The sequence below is a fragment of the Macrotis lagotis genome, chromosome 1, assembly GCF_037893015.1.
Source record: "Macrotis lagotis isolate mMagLag1 chromosome 1, bilby.v1.9.chrom.fasta, whole genome shotgun sequence".
Lineage (NCBI taxonomy): Eukaryota > Metazoa > Chordata > Mammalia > Peramelemorphia > Peramelidae > Macrotis > Macrotis lagotis.
In genome coordinates, this window is record NC_133658.1 from 20,790,493 (window position 1) to 20,810,477 (window position 19,985).

The following is a 19,985-nucleotide window of genomic DNA, read 5'->3' on the forward strand; positions in this document are numbered from 1 at the left end:
TGTTACACTTTGGATTCCCTTTCTTCCTATCAAAGACCCTATGGTTTCACTTTTGGGGAGAAGTAAATCCACTGACTCAGAGAAAGAAAATAGAGAATAGCCAGGAATACCCTTTCTCTGTACCCACTTACTTCTGATTCATAGAGTTTCTATAGAAACAATGGGGAGGAAGTAAGGGAGTCAGATCTTCAAATCTACTTCCTTTTCCATTGCTCTTATGAGAACAAAAGTCCTGCTTTCCTCACCTAGCACCAGAGTCAGCAAGGACTCCCACTGAGGCTGCTCCTAGAGAGAATGCAAGACAGACTCTCAGAAACATAACGCAGAGAAACATGGCACCTCAGACTAAAAAGGGTGAGGCACTGGGGATCCCTGGGGTGGGAGGAGATGATGATAAGTCTCTGGAAAACCAAAACCAGAGATTAAGATCTGGAAGATATCTTAGAAGTCACCAAATCCAGCCCCTCATTTTATAAGGCAAGAATTTAAGACCGAGAGAATGGCAGGTTATCCTGACTCCAAATCCATCCCATCACTCACGACAGATTCACATGAACCCCATCCTTAGAACTGTATTTCTGGGGATAGGCAAAGTTTGCCCAAGGAGTCAGAAAGCTTAGGGAACCAAAGGAGAGAAAGTGGCTAAAGGTTTGGCGACCTCTTATGAAAAAGAATTTGTTCACAAAATTTTCCCCTGCTCCCTTCACTCTTCTCCAAATAGACCTTGAATCTTGTCCTGGGGCTTGAACCAAAGGAAAGATGAGCCCTAGCTCATATCCATAAATAGTTTCCATTCTAATAGAGGAGCCAAGACAGACCACCTACAATCAGAGGAACTTTGGGGTATAAGATGAGCTTAGAGTAATATACTGGGTGTTGGTCCTGGCTCTACTACCTTCAAGCGTTACACATCTATCTATATCTCTATCTAATCTCTATCTCTATCTCTATCATCTCTATCTCTGTATCTGTATATATATATATATATCTATAAAATATAACTTCATGTCCACATATATATTCATAAATATACATACACATGTTTAAATATATTTAAAACCAGAGGGTCTCTAAGATCCCTTCTCACTGTAACATCCTGCTTCTGGAATTAGAAGATTTCTGGGATTCCATCTATCCATAAAATGAATAAGGTGGCTTTTAGAAACCTACTGTCCTTGGCCCTTGACAGACTCCATCAGGAATCTTATTCTAAGTTCTAGGTTCTACAGTTTAATAAGAAGATTGACAAGGGGGAAATTATCCCATAAAGGGCAAAAGGGATGCTGAAGGGTCTTGAGTCTGTTTCATATGAGGATTAGATATTTTTAGCAAGGAACGAGTTAATGGTGTTGTCCTTCATTTTTGAAGAAGACCATGACATCACAGAGGTAAGTGATAAGTAAGTGAATTGGATTTGAGTGAGGGGTGTGCTGCATTAGCTCACCAGTCTCACTTTCCTCTCCAGAGCCCCCTATGTCCAGTGGTCAGCTATGAATCAGAACAACTGCTGATAATCCCTGATGAGAGGTGATCAAATTTAAGAAACTTGTATACAGCTAGTAAGCATCTGAGACCAAATTTTAACTAAGGTCTTTCTGACTTCAAGGTTGGCACTCTACCCACTACAATCTAGCTGCTCATTGGTGGTAACTGAGAGGACTCTGACATGTTTAATCTGTCAAAGGGAAGATGCCTTTCTTATTTGGTCCCAAAGGACTGAACCAGGAGCAATAAATGCAAATTTCAAAAGGATCCATTTCATTGGAAATGGAGGAAAATTTTTAATGAGAACTGTCCCTGAGTGGGCAACCTGGAGGAATGATGAGTCCTTTCTCAATGGCATTTTTCCTGCCAAGATTGAATGACCAATTGTCACATGACTGTTTTACCAACATAGAGGTGTTTCCTTTTGGATATGGGCTGAAGTAGATGGACTCTAAGGTCCCTTTCAGCACTTAAATTCTGTGATTCTATGACTCATCGACTAGATGGGTCCATCAGTGAGTGATGCCTGTCTTGTGCAAGTCTGTGTTAGACTAGGGGAGTTAAGAGGAAAAAAATGAAATAAGGGACGGCTAGGTGGTACAATGGATAGAGCACCAGCCCTGGAGTCAGGAGTACCTGAGTACCTGAGTACCAACCTCAGACACTTAATAATAACCTAGCTGTGTGGCCTTGGGCAAGAAAAATCAAATAGTCCCTGAAATCAAGAACCTTGCATTACATAAGTGCAACATTTATTTATAAGTATAACATATATTTATGTATGTTATATAACATATTTCTAAATATAACATTTATTTATTTATTTATTCATTTATTTGTTTATTTGTTTATTCTGCTTATTTAAGTAGAATTAATGTGGATTCAGGAGGCCCAGGTTTTTTAATTGAATCAAAGGTGTAAACTAGTTAAAAATCAGTTCTTAATCAATTTGGAAGAAGTGGAGTGCTCTGAGCCTCTACATGTAATTAGATGGCACTAAAAGGGCATTGTATCTGCATTACTTGAAAGAATTAGACACACATCTGGACCTGGGTATATTAGATAAAGGACTCCCACAGGGAAGAAGTCAAGCTTCCCTCTTTCTTGAAAGGGAAAAACCCTCAGTGTGAACCAGAGTGCATCAAGGGAGTAGGGGTGAGGGGAGTAATCTCACACTCCCTGGCCCCAGCCTTTGCATTAGAGACCATCCCAGACCTGAGAAAGGACAAAGTAGACCTACTAAGAAAACACAATTTCAGGAAGCAAGAAGAAAGAAGTATGATGAGGGACTCTGCCAAGGTAAGCCACTCACAACTTAACCATCTCAGAGAAATTTATCAGAATTCTATGAGGATGAAAGGAAATCTAATGAAGAGGAACTATGAGTTACCCTTTAGTCATCTATATTTGAGCCATCTCCTCCCCCAGGAAATTTATATGTGGATAAGAATAAGTCTTTAATTGGGAGAATATTTTCATACCAACTGTTCTTACTAGGACACCTTAGTATTACCCTTTTCTAAAAATTAATGAGATGTGACTGGCTGATAACCAAGAGAAAGAACAATGGATGTGGGCTTGTGAACAATGTATACTGGCAAAAATCCCAACCTCTCAGAGTTTATCCCTACCACTTTGAGGTACTAACCAGCCACCTTCTGACTCGTCAATTTTGAGTAATAATTGAGAGTAGTCCGAGAGGAGGAACCATCTACTAATATTGCTTCTCTTTCTTCCTCCCTTACTCTTCATCCAATCCATTGCATTTCTTGCCCTGGATTACTGGATTTCTTCTAAAGGATTTATCTTCTTTAGTATAATAATGCATAATCAGCCTATTTACCTATTTTAAAATTAAAAAATACTTTTGCATGGAGCTGGAGGGATCTGGAAAGACCTGGGGAGGAAGTAGTGCGTGAGCCAAACTATGAAGAATCAGAGCTAAAGAGATAGGGGATTAAAAATCAGAGATAGTCTTCAAAAGGGGCATTGAATGACAGAAATTCTTAATTAACAGATAAGGCTCAGGAATAGGAAATGACTTGTCCCAAGTCAAACATAGATAAGAGACTAGAGTCTCTACTCCAGGAACATATTGAAGAAACTGAGGTTCAAAAAAGGGAAGTGACTCACTCAGAGCAGTTCCACTAAATAGCTTACTGCTCACAAATTAGAAATTTCTCTTTAATCCTCAAAATAAAGGAAAAGTCCCTGAAAATGACTAATCAATCAGTCCAGAAAATTACTAATCAAGAACAATAGCGCTTTTGAGGACCAGCCTGAGAGATGGGATGGCTGTGATAGAGTGAGTCACAGTATCCAAGTATGAATCCTCGGAGAGAGAGAGAGAGGAAAGGATGGGGATGAAAACTGGACCTGAAATTCAAATGGTTTAGACAACTTCTGGATACAGAAAGTCTAGAAATGCAAGTTGGCACTTTCTCTGGAGCTCATAGTCTTAGAGAGTCACTTAGAGAAGTGGAGTCAAACCCAAGGACTCCCAAACCATACATACATAGACCCTGAATCCAAGTTGTTGTAGTTTCAAGGTGGGTGTTCCAATCATTGTACCATGCTGGTCCCTTATGGGGAAGGGGAAAAAGAAGATGCATTAACTATATGACCCCCACCCCACCCCGCCCTACTATTGTAAGCCAAACCTATCTCCACTGGGAGTTTGGCTTTTGGCCTGTGTTGGCAGTCCATTTGTAGAAGAAGCAGATTGGATTGGAAAGGCCTCCAGTACTTGAGGCAAAAGACCTGGGATAAGGGGGGAGGGGAGTTCTGGTTCTAATATTTCCAAGCTGTATCACTGAAGGCAAGTCACAACCTCTATCATTTCCCTCTCCCAACTGTAAAAGGACATGACTTGCTCCATAAACTAGAGATTAGAGGCAGTACTCTAGAAACATTTTCAAGAAACTGAGGCCCAGAAAAGGGAAGTGAGTTGCTCAGAGCAGATTCCTTGTGCCATATGGTGCCAGTCTGACATCTCCTCTACATTTCTCTTGGATGTTGCAATCCCTGGTCCACAAGGTCTCTGTATTTCTATTTTGGCAGCAAGTTCCTCCTTGTTGGTCAGGAGCAGGCTCCAAATAGCAGTTCTGCTTGTCAGTTCCTCCAACTCTGAAGCAGGAAACCAATCATTTAGGGAAGTCATTTATTTATTTATTTATTTGTTTGTTTATTTACTCTGGGTTTTGCAAGGCAATGGGGTTAAGTTACTTGCCCATGGTCACACAGCTAGGCCATTATTAAACATCTGAGATCAAATTTGAACTCAGGTCCTCCTAACTCCAGGACAGTGCTCTATCCACTGCATCCCTTAGCAACCCCATTCAATTAATTCATTTTTCTGGAGGTGGGAGTCATACATTTATCAGTTGCTCTGCCTTGGGCAGGGTTATGACAAGTATTAGGACACTAGAGGTCCCCAATCCCTACAATATTATGCTTTAGTGTCAATTTTGTCATGTTTTCCCAACTCTTCCTTTAATTTTTTTTATAATCCAAGTAGGTTGCATCATGTCCATCTATTAATATTGCTTCCCTTTCTCCCTCCCTTACTCTTCATTCAATTCATTGCACTTCTTGCCCTGGATTACTGGATCCCTTCTAAAGGATTTATCTTCTTTAGTATAATAATGCATCATCAGCCCATTTACCTATCTGGTTCTTTCACTGACATGTTCCAAATTCTAAAAATCATTCCACCACCCCCCAAGGATTTTTCTTATTCCATTAGTATCTCTTGATCTCCAATTTTTGAAGGGGTTGGTAGCAGAGTAGATAGAGCACTAGGCTTTGAATCAGGAAAATCTGGATCCAGACACTTCTTGCGCACTTATTGGTTGTGTGAGCCTCTCTCTCAGCCTCAGTTTCTTCATCTATAAAATAAGCATAATGGTAGTATCTATGTTATAGGGTGATTGTACAGAACAAGTGAGAGATAAGATGTTTGGCAATACTTCAAATGTTCAATGAACTATCTCTTATCATTTCCCTGGATTTGTGTAGGAGGCCGCCCACAGCATACCTACTGGCCTTGCAGGACATGAGATGAAGTCCCGTAGAGCAAACTCCAGGATACAGGCTAAGGCAAACTTTGGTCGCCTCAAATTCTCGGCCACAAGGAAACTGGGAGGTGCCCCCATATCTACCCCCCCCATATCTACCCATCTACTTCCCTATTTCACCCATCCCTCGCTTGACAAATTTCCGCACAGAGACAGTCAACTAAGGCAATGCAAGAGGCTCAGGCCAATCTGATATAGGCTTCAGGAGATCCTCCCATACCCTGCTTCTGCATATAGAATATAGTATATAAGCTTACAGAAGCAGAAATAAATTGGACTTACCCCCTGATTGCCTGTGTGAGTTGTCTTTCTTCAGCAGTCCCTGAGGTTCCACAGAGGGAAGAGCCCCGCCCGACAACAGATTTGCTTTTTAATTATATTTGTTTAAGGCAAGGGGGTTAAGTGGCTTGCCCAAGATAACACAGCTAGGTAATTATTAAATGTCTGAGGCCGGATTTGAATTCAGATACTCCTGACTCCAGGGCCGGTGCTCTATCCACTGCACCACCTAGCTGCCCCTGGGTTTGTTTATAGGCATCTGAACACATGAGGTGTTACTGGTACTTCTTTTCTTGGAGATTGTCCTCTAGCTATTTCACCTACTTTTTTTCCTCCTGTGTTAAAATTCATCTTTTCTATGATGCCTGATTATGTGGAGAGTGTGCTTCCCTCTAGGTGGCACAGTGGATAAAGCACTGACCCTGGAGTCAGGAGGACTGAGTTCAAATCTGGCCTCAGATGCTTAATAATTACATAACTGTATGACCTTGGGCAAGTCATTTAACCCCCTTGCCTTAAACAAATATTTAACACCATTTTCTTGTAAAAAAAGGGGTGTTCCCTCCCATTTTTATTGAAGTTCCAATTTCTCTGCATCAAATGAACTCCAGGCAAAAGCTTCTGTTTCTCTTTCATGTTAACATTTTATTTAAAGTGAAACATTGAAAGTAATTTTATTTAAAGTAAAACACCATAATTAACTAAGACAGTTTCAAATGAGCATCCAGTTTGAGACCACAGATTGATACAATATCTAAAACCCAAACCACTGGTACCATTGAACAGCTTCATGGGACTCTTTAAGATTCACAGGACTGAGCATGAATGTTTCAAGCTCATTTCACAAGGTTATGCTGGAACATTTCTATTATAAGAGAATTTCCTTAGCATGTCAGAGTTTTGAAAATGCTCTAGTAATTGTGAGCATAGAAACTCACATTTTCCTATGCATTTAATTCCCTCCTTTAAAGCCAAGTATAGCATTATCTAGTCATTTTGATGGTAGGAAGATAGATCAGGAAATAATCAACATTTGGGGTTTTGAGTTGATTCAACTAAGGACTCATTTTTTGTGCCAAGTGAGATACAAGTCTATTTACATTTTTTTTCTTGAATACAAAATAAGATTTGGCCAGAGATGTTTGAGATATATACTCTCAAATGATGCTTGTTCTTCATAATCTGGTTCCTTTCTACATTTTCCGTGTTGTTCTCCCTTAGTCTTCTTCACGTAGCTTGTGATCTTAGGTCTTATTCTTCACCCAAGAGCATTGCATCATATTTTCTATTGTTTTTCAGCTGTGTGGGAATCTTCATGGCTCAGACCTGAGTCAGACTTTTATGGCAAAGTTTGACTCCCCAAATAGGAATTTAAATTGATGGGAGGAGAGAAGTGCCTTGAGACCTTTTGCTACAAAGGCTACTACTATTTGTCATGACATTAACACTTGCTTAAACATAAGAGAGTTTTAAACATTATTAATCATCAAATAGTCATTTCCAAAAATAAGACAAAATTGACTCCTTGTAAAAAAAAAATAAGTATGCTAAATTCTTTCATAGGGCGGCTAGGTGGCGCAATGAATAGGGCACCGGCCCTGGAGTCAGGAGGACCTGGGCTCAAATCCGGCCTCAGACACTTAATAATTACCTAGCCGTGTGGCCTTGGGCAAGCCACTTGGCCCCATTTGCCTTGCAAAAAAAATCTAAAAAAAAAGAAATTCGTTCATACTATTTTTATTTCTATAGTGAATAAGATAAATACTATAGAATCCTTAGAGAAATCAATGTAAGTCACGAGATCTTTATTAAATACCCTACTATTTGCCATCTGAGTGAGAATTTCTTCAAATGCAATTGGCCTTCCCATAGTAATTAAATATAGAAATTTGTGCCTAATTAGTTCAAGCTTTTGCTGTAATAATGAAAAACAGAAGGAAGCCAGTGATTTCCCTAATATTATCCTAACTGGCAAGAGTCACTGAAGTAACAGTCCTGAAGAAATTGGTTTTTAAAGTAATCAGACACCATTCCAAAAGGCCCAAGATCTGAAAGTCATTAGACAAGGGAAAGAAAGAAAACCATGCAGAAATATTTGAATATAAAAATTAGATTACAAACCATAAGGGAGGGGTTCATATCAGGAAGGTGGAGAATATAAAAATGGAACAATAAATTCTATAACAATTCTTTGAGGAAGTAAAAAGACAGGATTGAAGAAACTATCATAAACAAATTTAATTGTAATAATATTAGTACTTTTTTAAGGCTTTTTTTTTTTGACAAGGCAATGAGGTTAAGTGGCTTGCCCAAGGCCACACAGGTAGGTAGTTATTAAGTGTCTGAGTTCAGATTTGAACTCAGGTACAATGACTCCAGGGTCAGTGCTCTATCCACTGTGCAACCTAGCTGCCCCATAATATTAGTACTCCAAGGCTTGCAAAGTGTATATATCCAATGTCATTGATTCTCACAACAATCATATAAAGAAAGAATTATCTCCATATAAAATTGTTTCTTAACAACCCTTGTTAAGTGCGCTCCATCCTGGCTAATTGATGTTTTGGATTGATGTGTTTGACTAATTCAGAAGTCCAAATTCTATCCTCAGACATCATTTTCTTAATTCCCTTATCTTTTTTAAGTCAAGGTGAAAACAACACCTATGTCCCTAAAAGTTTCAGTGTTTTCCCACAGAATTTCATAATTCTTAGCAATACTTTCTAGGTTTTTTTCTGGAGGTATCATGAATTTATTTGTCCCTACACAAAACACTAGAATCATGGAGGAGTTGTGAAATTTGACAAGTCTCCAAAAGCTATTCAACATGACCCAGATACTTTTCTTGAAGAGACAGGAATTTTTTTGTTGTTTCTGAGGGGGGGAATATATCCTCTAGAATGGAAGTTATTAACTACCCTTCTTCATTTCTTCTCCTGTTGACCATTACCAGATGTTTTCATTAATCAAGAATGAAAGTCAGAGGTTCGAAGATAATCAGATGCCATCATAGTTGAACATAAATGATGCTGACTAGGGATTCCATGATGCACCAGGCAGCTTCTAGGAAACCAAAGTTTTTGGGTTCCAGGGGGAGCATGTTGAGAGGAAAGTTCATATTGATGATTAGTCCACCAAGGGACAGTTGGAATAACATGTTGTTGTAGCCCAATACTGCTAAAACACCAAGGACCCTCTTGCTATACAAAGAAAACCCATTCAGAAAATTAGTCCATGAGAGACAGCCTTGAATATACCATGTGTTTGGACTTTGTCACTAGATATCACACATTCTTGCCTAGGAGTGCTATGGTGCCTCACTGATACAGGAGAGGAAATCATATTCAAAGACCAAGGACTCCACTATCATCCAGACCATCACCAGAAGTCCTGTTTGCTTTTCAATCAAGTCAGAGGGTGAATTGCCTTTTGGAAAAGGCAAGTGAGAAAGATGTCTTTGTACAATTTACCCTTCACTATAATAAACATAATGTGCAAATCATGCCATCATTTACTTGGTTGGCATGGTTCCCTTTGAATGTGAAAGACAAGTAATATTATTATTATTATTATTAATAGATGTCCCTTACTTGGGATCATTTGTCACTCTCCACCTTCAAACACAAGAGGTTATTTCCTCTAGAGATGGCTCAACTCCCCCTCTCCAGGAAAAGTTTCATATCTCTTAGTTACAGAAATTCAAGACTCTTCCTTTCTTCCTTCCTTCCTTCCCGGTGTCCCATTCCTTCACTGCCATTTCCACCCCCCCCCCCCCAGTACAACTGAGAATTTCCTTGTTCCTCCTCACCCCCTTTTTCTCCTGGGGTTTTTCCTTGAAACACTTTTCACATCCTTTCACATCATTGTTCCTGATAACCTGGAAAGTAGGCATCTGTTCCTCTAGCCTTTTCACTTCCACCTTCATACATCCTCTTTAGGTCAAAGCAAAACCCTCCTTGCCCCACTATAGATATTTGAAGTAAGGTCCATAATCATGTTTGCCCTGGTGACTCACTTGTATAGCAAACTAACTATATGCTACATGCGTCTTCTGCAAAAGTCCTTTATCCTGGGAGACTCATGGCCAAAATGTTTTAGAAAAGACTCTTCCCTTACAGGATACTGTCATCTGCTTAGTATTTAATTGGATATTAAGACTTTCTTGTCATGACCTAACACACGTCCATACACAAGCACTCAATTATTTAATTAGATGTGTCCCTATTTTTCACCTGGCAGTGGATCTCCAGTTCTCTTCTGTGCTTCCCTAATCCCCAAACAATCTATCATTGTGGTGGCATTAGGAGAAGACAGAGGAGAGATACAGCTGAATGTGTTTGGCGGTAAACACAGGTCAGAAGCCCATAATACCTTTATTATATAATAAAACAACCAATGAAACAAAGAGGAAATCTGGATGATTTAATTAGAACAATACACATTTCACCTTGCTCCCCTTGGGTTATCTATCATCTACAGAGGTAGTCAGCAAGGGTGGACGCAAGAAGACTCCAAAATGTCTTAACACCTCACACCAAACCACCCCTTCTTTCTCTACAGACTTTAGCTAATCTCTTTCTAAAAAAAATAGAACCTAAGCTTCCCAGCCTGGGAATTCAAGGTTCTCCAATATGTGACTCTAACTTAACTGCCACTAGACTTCATCAGGAACTTTCTCTGATCAAGGAAGACTTCTCATTATTGTCCTCAGAATATATCATGTTCTTTTTCTTGTGCTAGCTATACCAACCATTCCATCAGTCAAAATTCAATATAAAATTGAATTATATATAATTCAAATATATATGTATATATGCATATATGTATATATACACATATATACACATATGTGTATATATATATATGTATATTATATATATATACTTTCAAATGAGGAATGATTAACTTCTCCAACAGAAGGCAAATCTTCCTCCTCTCCCAGTTTCCACTCTGTTTTTAGTTGGGACCCAGTGTATTGATATAGAAACCTACAGTGTCTTCTATGATGTTACATGGCTATTTCATCTCTCCCATCAAATCCCTTGAGATGATATTCCTTGAGAGCAATTCTATTTTGACTCTTCTATTTAGGATCACAGATCTGTAACTGGATGGGATCTCAGAGGCCATCAACTTCCATCTTTTTTACAGATGAAGAAACTGAAACACAGAAATCAAATGACTTGCCTAAAGTTAGGTAGTAAGGTACAAAAGGTGGTTTGGGAATCCAGGACCTCTGACTCCAGAACCAGAACTATTTCCATTGTGCAATTGTGGGTCCTCCCTTCTTTCATTTCTCTACAGCATCTAGTCATGGCATGGGATATTTGCATTTTCCTAAGCAGGTTGATTAATTTTCTCAAAGCACTTGAAGACCCAAGTAGGTCACGTCGGAAAGAGAAATGTGACAGTAATTATGGTCATCTTTGAACTCAACTTAATTCTATTTAACAAATGTTTGGAAGGCAACTAAGACATTTTTAATGACTATGTTGTAGAGTTATCTGTGTTGTATATTATCCCATTGCATGAAGATACGAATTATATTTTCTTTAAACTTTCCACTTCCCCCAGTCTCTAGCATGGGGCCCAACACACAGTAAGTGCTTATTAATGTGCTGTGAATACAAGAAGTGCTTCATGAAAAAAAAAATTGTTGAATGACTGGAAGCATTTCTTGTGTTCAGAACAGTGGTCCAGGCACTGTGCAGATTCAAGAGTCATGGTAAGACATGTCCCAGTAGTGTCTGAGGGCTAATGAAAGAATCAGACATACATTATGAGCAGTTCTAATGCTCCATGATCCAGGCCCAGAGGTCACAAGGTGATGGGATTGAAAAGGCAAAGTAACAGCCAACATCAAAGCAGGTTTCCAGGAGGAGAATGGGGTTTGAACTGTCCTCTCAAGAATGGCTAAGACTTCTAGGAGAAATGATGAAGAAGGGGGTGACTTCAAGGATATGGAGAGCATAAACAAAGGCATTAAGCCAGGAGGTTGCCATATGCACACCAGCACGGAGTTGGACTGGTAGCAAAGGGTCCAGGTTAGTTGAGGAGAAGGGTGGTTGTATGGGATGAGACTGGAGAATGAGGATGTGGATAGACTGCAAGGCAGCAGAGAGCCATTGATGTTTTTGAGAAGAGGAAAAGCAAAGACTTATAGAAGGATTATAGGTAACTATGTTGTTTCAGATATGAATAAAAAACAAATATGAATAGGGAGCAAAATGTAATAATAAAAATAATTACATTTGTGTTGCATTCAAGGTTTGCCAAGCATTATAAGTATGCTATCTCATTAGATGAATAACTTCTGTAAGACATTGATTCTGGGTCTATAGTAGAAATATTGTGAGGCAGTGGAAAGAGTTTTAAATCTGGACACAGGGGACCAGGCCCAAAATCCTACCTCTGACACGATCTCTGTGACTTTGGGCAAGATTCTTCATCTATTTTGGTCTCAGATTCGACCTCAATCAAATGAGAATTAGGCTGACTTATTTTGCCTCTTCCACTCCTAAAGTTCAGATCTTATCCAAGTAATAGAAAAAATAGGTGGGTTCTGTCTTTGGAAGCTACAGCCCCTGGGCCCTTCTAATGACTCTTTTCTCTCTCTCTTTGTTCCAGCCTTCAGGAAGCTCTGCATCATCCAAGCTGTCCTGACACTCTCTGTTCTTACCCTGGCTGCTGCCCTTAAAGTTGTGGTTATTCTGTGTAAGTTTTCACCCTTACCCTTATAGGTCTACAGAGCTCCAGGCATCCAGACTAGGAGAAAAAAAAAACAGAAAAAATCTTGGGAAGGAGAAGAGTCTACATGGACATGGGGGGTTGGAGGGGCAGAATGAATTCTAATAAATCACTAATAAATCAATCACTTATTAAGCACCTAGTGTATGCCAGAATTTGAGATTCCCAGACCTCAAGAAATTAACACTTAATCAGGAGAAATAACATTATATTTATTAGTATATACCAAACATCCACAAGGGAATTTTGGGTCATGAATGGGGAAGCCCCAACTAGCTGGGAAGAAGGATTAGGAAAGGTCTGTCTGGTAGGACATGACTTTAGGACTGAACCTTTGAAGGAAGTGAAGCTTATAAGTCACTAGGTGGTGCCAGAGTGCGCAGTTCACCTGGATTCAAGAAGAACCTTTCTGAATTCAAATCCATCCTCACTATTGGTGTGACTGCACAAGCCATTAAACTCCCTGCCTCAGTTTCCTCATCTATAAAACGGGGTGGAGAAAAAAATGGGTAAACCACTCCAATTTCTTTGCCAAAAAAACCCCTAAATGTCATCATGAAGAGTCAGAAACAACTGAAAAATGGCTGAACAACAATAAAAGGATTCTAAGAGGAGGCAGTACAATCCATACATAGGGGATGGCATTGGGAAGGGAAATTCCAAGTCAGTTTGACTGAATAGGAGGACCTGGGAACAGACCAGCAGTCCAAGGATGCCATAGGAGGTCAAAAACCCTAACCTAGAGAGGCAGTGTGGTCTAGTGGGGAGAGACATAATTACCTGGGTTCAAATGCTATGTCTAAAATCTATCTGCTGCATAGGGTTGGAATACAGGTCCTCTGACTGCAGATCTATCCATCTTTCTCTCATATCACATTGTCTCCCTTATCTGTTTACTTGTTGCTTCATCTTGATACAATGTGCTATTATGATATTATTGTGATATTATGCCCTTTGGAGGGCATAATAGGTTGGTAATTGTTACTGCCCTCTTTTATCTATTACTTTGGCTCTCAGTTTTTAATTAGCCGCACTCTGTTACAACATTATCTTTTTTAAATCTGGAAATAATGTAATGATCTTTCAAATTCCTTGAGTGCTTTCTTATGCTTTATAGAGTAAATTGAATAAAAGTTAGAACTTTAATTGCAATAGCTCAGAGCCCCCAGGTAGGGAAATAGTTAACATTTAGGCAAATGTTTGTATCTCTGTCCTAATTTAAATGAATGCTTAAGTCTAGCTAATCTCTGGCCTCTCTGTGGCTGAGGGAAAGTTACCAAAACCAATGAGATTAAGAAATGAGGGGAGAATGTTCTAGTATCTGTTAATGAGCAGGCTTTGGGAGGGGAAGTTGGAAGAAGAGAAGACCTTTTTCCTGGAAACTTACCTTAGTCTTTACAAGGTCAATACAACAAGTCCCTTTAACCGAAGGCTTCTGATCCAAGATTCCCCAATGGCCCTCCTCCTTCTTGTTTCCCCTGTTGGGACCCAATTTAAACTTATATTTTTCTTTCCCTTATCATACTTTGTCTCTCAAACTCCACTTCTTGGTAGCTCCATTCCTGAATTCCTTCTTCTCTTGGTCTTTCTCCTGAAGACTGTTTGTAGTGTTGCTTCAAGAACTCAGGAACCTGATATAATTCCCCATTCTAGACAAAGAGCTAGATGGCTTCAGATCATTCTCAAGACACAAATGAAATGTTCATCCCTTTCACCTACAAGTTGCAGGATGCCAGTCAATTCCCAAATCTCTGTTCCAAAGGCTTATCAATGTTTATTGAGTTTGGACTAACCATCTCCCTGAGATTTCTCTCTTTTGAATCTTATGTTCCTTTGATTTTAGATCTTCTTGGGAAAAATGACCAGCTTGAGAGGGCCAAGGTCGCCAATGAAGCTTTGAAACTACAAAACCGTAAGTCCTCTCCCCTCCCCCCAAACTTTTTGCAATGGTCCCCAAGCTCCTGCCCAGTCCCTTCATCCTTCAAACCTCACATGGGGAGGTAACCAAGGTGTAGGCAGCCTCTTCCTCCTCTGCTAGCTTGCTCACTGTCTCTCTTCCTATTTCAGAAAAAGAGAGACAGTAAAAAGTGCCTCAATTCTAGTCCAATAAGGGCCCTTTCCCCTGATACACCTGAGTCTGAGACAATAATAGTGTAACTCTGTCTCACACTGCCCAAACTTTGGTCACTGTTATATACCCAACAGGGTACAGGGGTACAGGGACAAGAGGTCAAGTTGAATCCTGTTCAGTTTTGGTTTGTCCTTCCTCATTCTCACTCTTCTTTCTTCCCAAGAAATCCTTCATCAGAGAATCTCAGAGCGTAACATTGTCCATGGTGGACATCTCTACTACTTTTCCTGCTGCAAAATGTCCTGGAATGATGCTGAGAATTACTGCATGTTACAGAGTTCCCATCTGACCTCCGTGACCTCAGTAGAAGAACAGGTCAGTGCTTTCTTGGTGGTTCTAGAACTGGGAGGTAGAGATGTCAAAAAGTCAGGAATTCTCCCAACTTGTATATAAGGGGAGAATAAATGGAGAAGTCAATAGATCCGTTGGCAGCTCACTTTACCTCTCTACTAGTCTGCAAGGACCCCATACACATAGTTAGGGCTTATTGAAAACATACAAAGGGGCATAGACTAACTGCTTGACCAGGGATAAATCATTTCAACCTGCCTCAATTTCCTTAACTATAAAATGGGGACGATAACAGCATTTACTTCCCAGGTTATTGTGAGGATCAAATGAGATAATAATTGTAAAGGACCTAGCCCACACAGTGCCTGGGACCTAGTGGCTACTGCCTAATTTTCACTATCATTATTATTGCTACCCAAAATCCCCCAGTTGGTATATATAAAACTCCCTGACTATAAGACTTAACCCTTTAGAGATTATCCACCAGCTCCACAGGCAAGAGTAATTTGTAAAATTGATAAAATCAATAAAGGAGATTTTCAGGGTAGAGTAGGAGGTAGAACCCAAACCGCTGGGGAAGATGTATGAATCTCATGGAAAAGTGTCCAAAAGGACACTAGGGATTCTAAGAGACGGGGGTGAGGAGGGACCCTCATGTCCATTTATATAGGCCAATATGAGGGAGGGAAATATGTCATCTGCAAAGAGCAACAAAAAGGGTCCTAAGGTTTGGGAATAGCAACAACAGTTCATATTCATATAGTGCTTATTATGGGTGATGTTTGAAAAATCTTCACAACTAGAGGTGACATTATTATCCCCATTTTACAGTTGAAGAGAGGCAGACAGAGGTCAAATGACTGGCCCAAGTCACTCAGCTGATCCTGAATTTGGAATCAAGTCTTCCAGGTTTCTGGCCTAGTACTCTATTCACTACCCTATTTAGGTAGAAAGTAATAAATTGTCATTCTGGAAAAATAGGTCAGAAACAGAAGTCAGGGAGAGCAATTGTATTTGAACCTAGAGTTAATAGGAAACCACTGGATTGTAAAGGTCAGAGGAGTGAAAAGGGCAGCCCTATGTTTGAGGAACATATATAGACACTATGACAGACCCAGATAGAAAGTATGTGTGAACATGCCTATATATACATGCACATACATCTACATACTTACATTGAAATATTCCTAGGCAGAGACAATCCATATATGAGTACACACTGACACATGCACAAACCTACACAGCTACTCATTAAAAATCCTCTTTTCACTCCATAGGAATTTCTTTATACAAAAGCCAGAGGTACCTACTATTGGATTGGACTGAGTAACCAAACAACTATTGGTTGGCGATGGACTGATGGGACCCCATATGATGAAGTCCAAAGCAAAGAGTGAGTTCAATCCCCCTCCCTCCCCTGCCTTCCCCTTTCCTGTTCCAAAAGAGGTTCTTGGAGATTTCCCCAAAGGAAACTCAGGTTGCCCACCCAGTGTGGCCTCTATGGGAATGCTAGGGGTGTGTGTATGTGTGTGTGTGTGTGTGTGTGTGTGTGTGTGTGTGGCCTCAAGAAGAGAGGAAATTAGGATAGTATATGATCTAGGGTGTGGGGAAGGGGGAAAGAGTGATCATCCAGGTTATCTCCAGAAGGAATTAGAATTGATGATCCACTGGGAAATTGAAGGCCGGGACCCTCTCATTTCAATGATCTTCTCTCTCTTTAGGTTCTGGGCCCAGGGAAACCCAAGCAATGAAAAAGATTATAATTGTGCCCATTTCTGGAGATTTGAACAAAAATCGTGGAATAATTTCCTTTGCTCTTATCATTCTAAGTTTATCTGTAAGAAGAAGTATATATCCCAAGATATGTTCCAAAATAGCTGCTGACACTAACTGACTCCTACCCAGGCTGATCCAACTACCATGCATACAATGGAGTTTGTGGGTGCCATTTTCCTTTTAAATTTCAAATTCTTCCAAAGAAACTCAAAAGATTATATAATGGCCTGATCATCTGTTCCAAATGATGTCCTTCAGACCCTCCTTCTGGAACAATTGAACAGGCTTGTGCCCTCATCATTCATTTATTTCTCTGGGTGCCCCTCACATATACAATGCAGTTCTTGTCCAGACTTCTTTCCTCTTCTCCCATGGGTTAAGGAATAACTCATATGAGGAGAGGAGCCTGACAAACGACTAATCATCCTGCTCCCGCAAGGAAAATAGATCCAAAGATTCCTACCGACTGATCACTAGGTCTGGAAATCAAAAGATTCCAGCTCACCATAGCTTGGAAATACTCCCTCAGGGACAGTCTGGGCCCTTTCTCTGTCTAGGGCTCTGTCCAGTTTGAATGTTTTTGTCTCCTGAAGATTCTGGAAGAAGAAGGCATATGAAATTATTAGGATTCTATACAGAATAAGGAGAGATGAGGGTATGATTGTGAAGGAAGGGTGGTGTTATCTATAATACATATATTCATGCAGATGATACAGATAGAAAGAGATAGATTCATGTTAGAGGAGGTGATAGATAGATAGATACATAGATAGTTATAGATGATAGCTAGCTAGCTAGATAGCTAGATAGCTAGATGATAGATAGGTAGAAAGAAAGAAAGATAGATAGAAAGAAAGATAGAGATGATAGATAGAAAGATAGATAGAGATAGAGGGTGGCTGGGTGGCACAGTGAATAGAGCAACGGCCTTGGAGTCAGGAATACCTGGGTTCAAATCTGACCTCAGACACTTAATAATTACCTAGCTGTGTGGCCTTGGGCAAGCCACTTAACCCCATTGCCTTGAAAAACCTAAAGAGAGAGAGAGAGAGAGAGAGAGAGAGAGAGAGAGAGAGAGAGAGAGAGAGGAATGATAGATGGATGGATGATGAATGGACAGATGAAGAGAGAGAGAGAGATGATGGATGGATGGATGGATATATGGATGGAAGGATGGATGGATGGATGGATGGATGGACAGACAGAAGAATGGATAGATGGCTGGACAGACAGAAGAATAGATAGATAGATAAAGATAGATGAGAGATATAGATAGAAAGATAGATGATAGAGACAGACAGAGACAGAGACAGATAGACAGAAAAACAGAGTCAGATAGATAGATAGATAGATAGATAGATAGATAGATAGATGATAGATAGGAAGATGGTAGAGAGAAACACTTTGCAAACCATTGAGGGCTCTTTAGATACAAAACTTTGCTAAGATTTCATTCACATTTTTTAAATGACTTTTGGATAGAAGTGATCCTTGTATGATAAACTGATGGTTAAATTTCAGTGTGAGCAATTACACCTTAAAAATAAGCAATAGCTCCAAATCAGGACTTGACATATTGTTCTGTTAATTATCTAGGCTTAAGAAACTGTTAATAATACAGTTTAAATTTAAATGTGTCTCATGAGAACATTTACTTTTGAAGAGTCAGGTGGTTAAACATTTACCAACATACCCATGGCCCTGGGAAAAGCCACCAAAGATAGCACTCAGTCTGTAATATCCTGCTATTTCTTTTTAAAACATTTCTTGTTGGGGCAGCTAGGCAGTGCAGTGGATAGAACACTGGCCCTGGAGTCAGGAGTCCCTGAGTTCAAATCCAGCCTCAGACACTTAATAATTACCTAGCTGTGTGGCCTTGGGCAAGCCACTTAACCCCATTTGCCTTGCAAAAACCTAAAAAAAAGCCATTTCATATTTTATGTACTATTGACAAGATGGATGAAATAACAGCTTTCTATAATTGAATAAAAGAATTTGGAAGTAGCCATATCTCCATTTTGGTCTCTCTATCTTTGGTGCCCAGTGCAGATGCTTCTCCAATGTCTAGAAATGAATCAACTGTAACTTCTAGAGCTTTGCACTGACCCAGACCTCCAAAGTTCAACAAAATTCAGCCACTCTACATAACTTCTTCCTCCAACAAAAGATTGAAGACTGGATCCCTTGAGACATTAGTGAGAATAGCAAATGCTGCCTGAGGGATGGAGAACTCTCTGTCCTCTGCCCTTGAACCATCCTGTTGTTGCTCCAGTCAAACCAGAGAGACTTCAGGCTCATTGCTCAGCAGTTTGCTTCTATCATTACTAGGCCAGGGACACACAGACCATCATCAAGCATGGCGTATGACATTTCCCATCCACACTTGACCTTCCGCTCATTTTGGAACTCATATGTTGTGAGAATCAAAAGTTCCGAGCACATAATAAACATTGTATGTATGTTGTTATTGCTGGTGTTATTAGTACTACTTTTCAGAGTTTTGTGAGGACCAAATGAGGCAATATTTTTAAATAGTTTAACACACTATATGACACATAGTAGGTACTAAGAAATGCGTGCTTCCTTCTTCCTTTGTTTTTATGATGAAAAGGCACCTATAATCTCTCACTGTGATTCAAGATTGGTTTTTTTTGTTCTCAAAAGAGGAACAACAGTTTACTGTTCCAGAAAAAATACTGGAAGACAGTTGAGTTCTGTTCTCTTCTCACAACCACCTTTTCCAGCTCAGGGTATAAAATATATAAAAAAGAGCAGAAAATTTAGATATAAAGGCACTTGGTCCAGGGAAAGGTTTGATAGGCATGACAAATGATCAGATCAGAATGGATGAACAGATATGGCTGTTATCCTTGGAAGATTAGGTTGAGTTCTATAAAGAATATATATCCTCTAGATTGATAGTCTTTGTCTTTTGCTCCTCAAAAAGGACTAATGAGATCAGGAAGATGACATCTTGACTTGGAAGGGAATTGATTTAAATGAGTTAGGGCTATGAAAAGTCATCCACTTCACTCTCTTCTCCAGTGTTATCAGAGTCCAGTGGCAAGACATAGGAGGGGACAACTGAAGATGACCCAATATGCAGGAGAAGACTTTGACCTTTTTTAACTTTTTTTAAGCTAAGATGTTTCCCAGGTCTCAGTTTGTCAGGCAATAGCCATTAAGTGATTTGAGGTTAG

The 19,985-nt window shown here is 39.7% G+C and overlaps 1 protein-coding gene across 2 annotated transcripts; it reads left to right on the top strand.

Annotated features, from left to right (window-relative positions):
* Positions 1-229: 229 nt before the first annotated feature.
* LOC141494382 (C-type lectin domain family 4 member F-like) lies at positions 230-19,595 on the top strand. Of its 2 annotated transcripts, none has more exons than XM_074195520.1 (6): positions 230-354; positions 12,468-12,554; positions 14,431-14,499; positions 14,882-15,033; positions 16,287-16,402; positions 18,835-19,595. In XM_074195520.1, exons 1-6 carry the CDS (start codon positions 333-335, stop codon positions 18,851-18,853), a joined length of 465 nt encoding a protein of 154 aa, XP_074051621.1. In that variant the 5' UTR covers positions 230-332; the 3' UTR covers positions 18,854-19,595. The 2 variants fall into 2 exon arrangements, with proteins under 2 accessions (XP_074051621.1, XP_074051612.1); XM_074195511.1 differs by having other exon boundaries at positions 16,731-19,589.
* Positions 19,596-19,985: the final 390 nt, after the last annotated feature.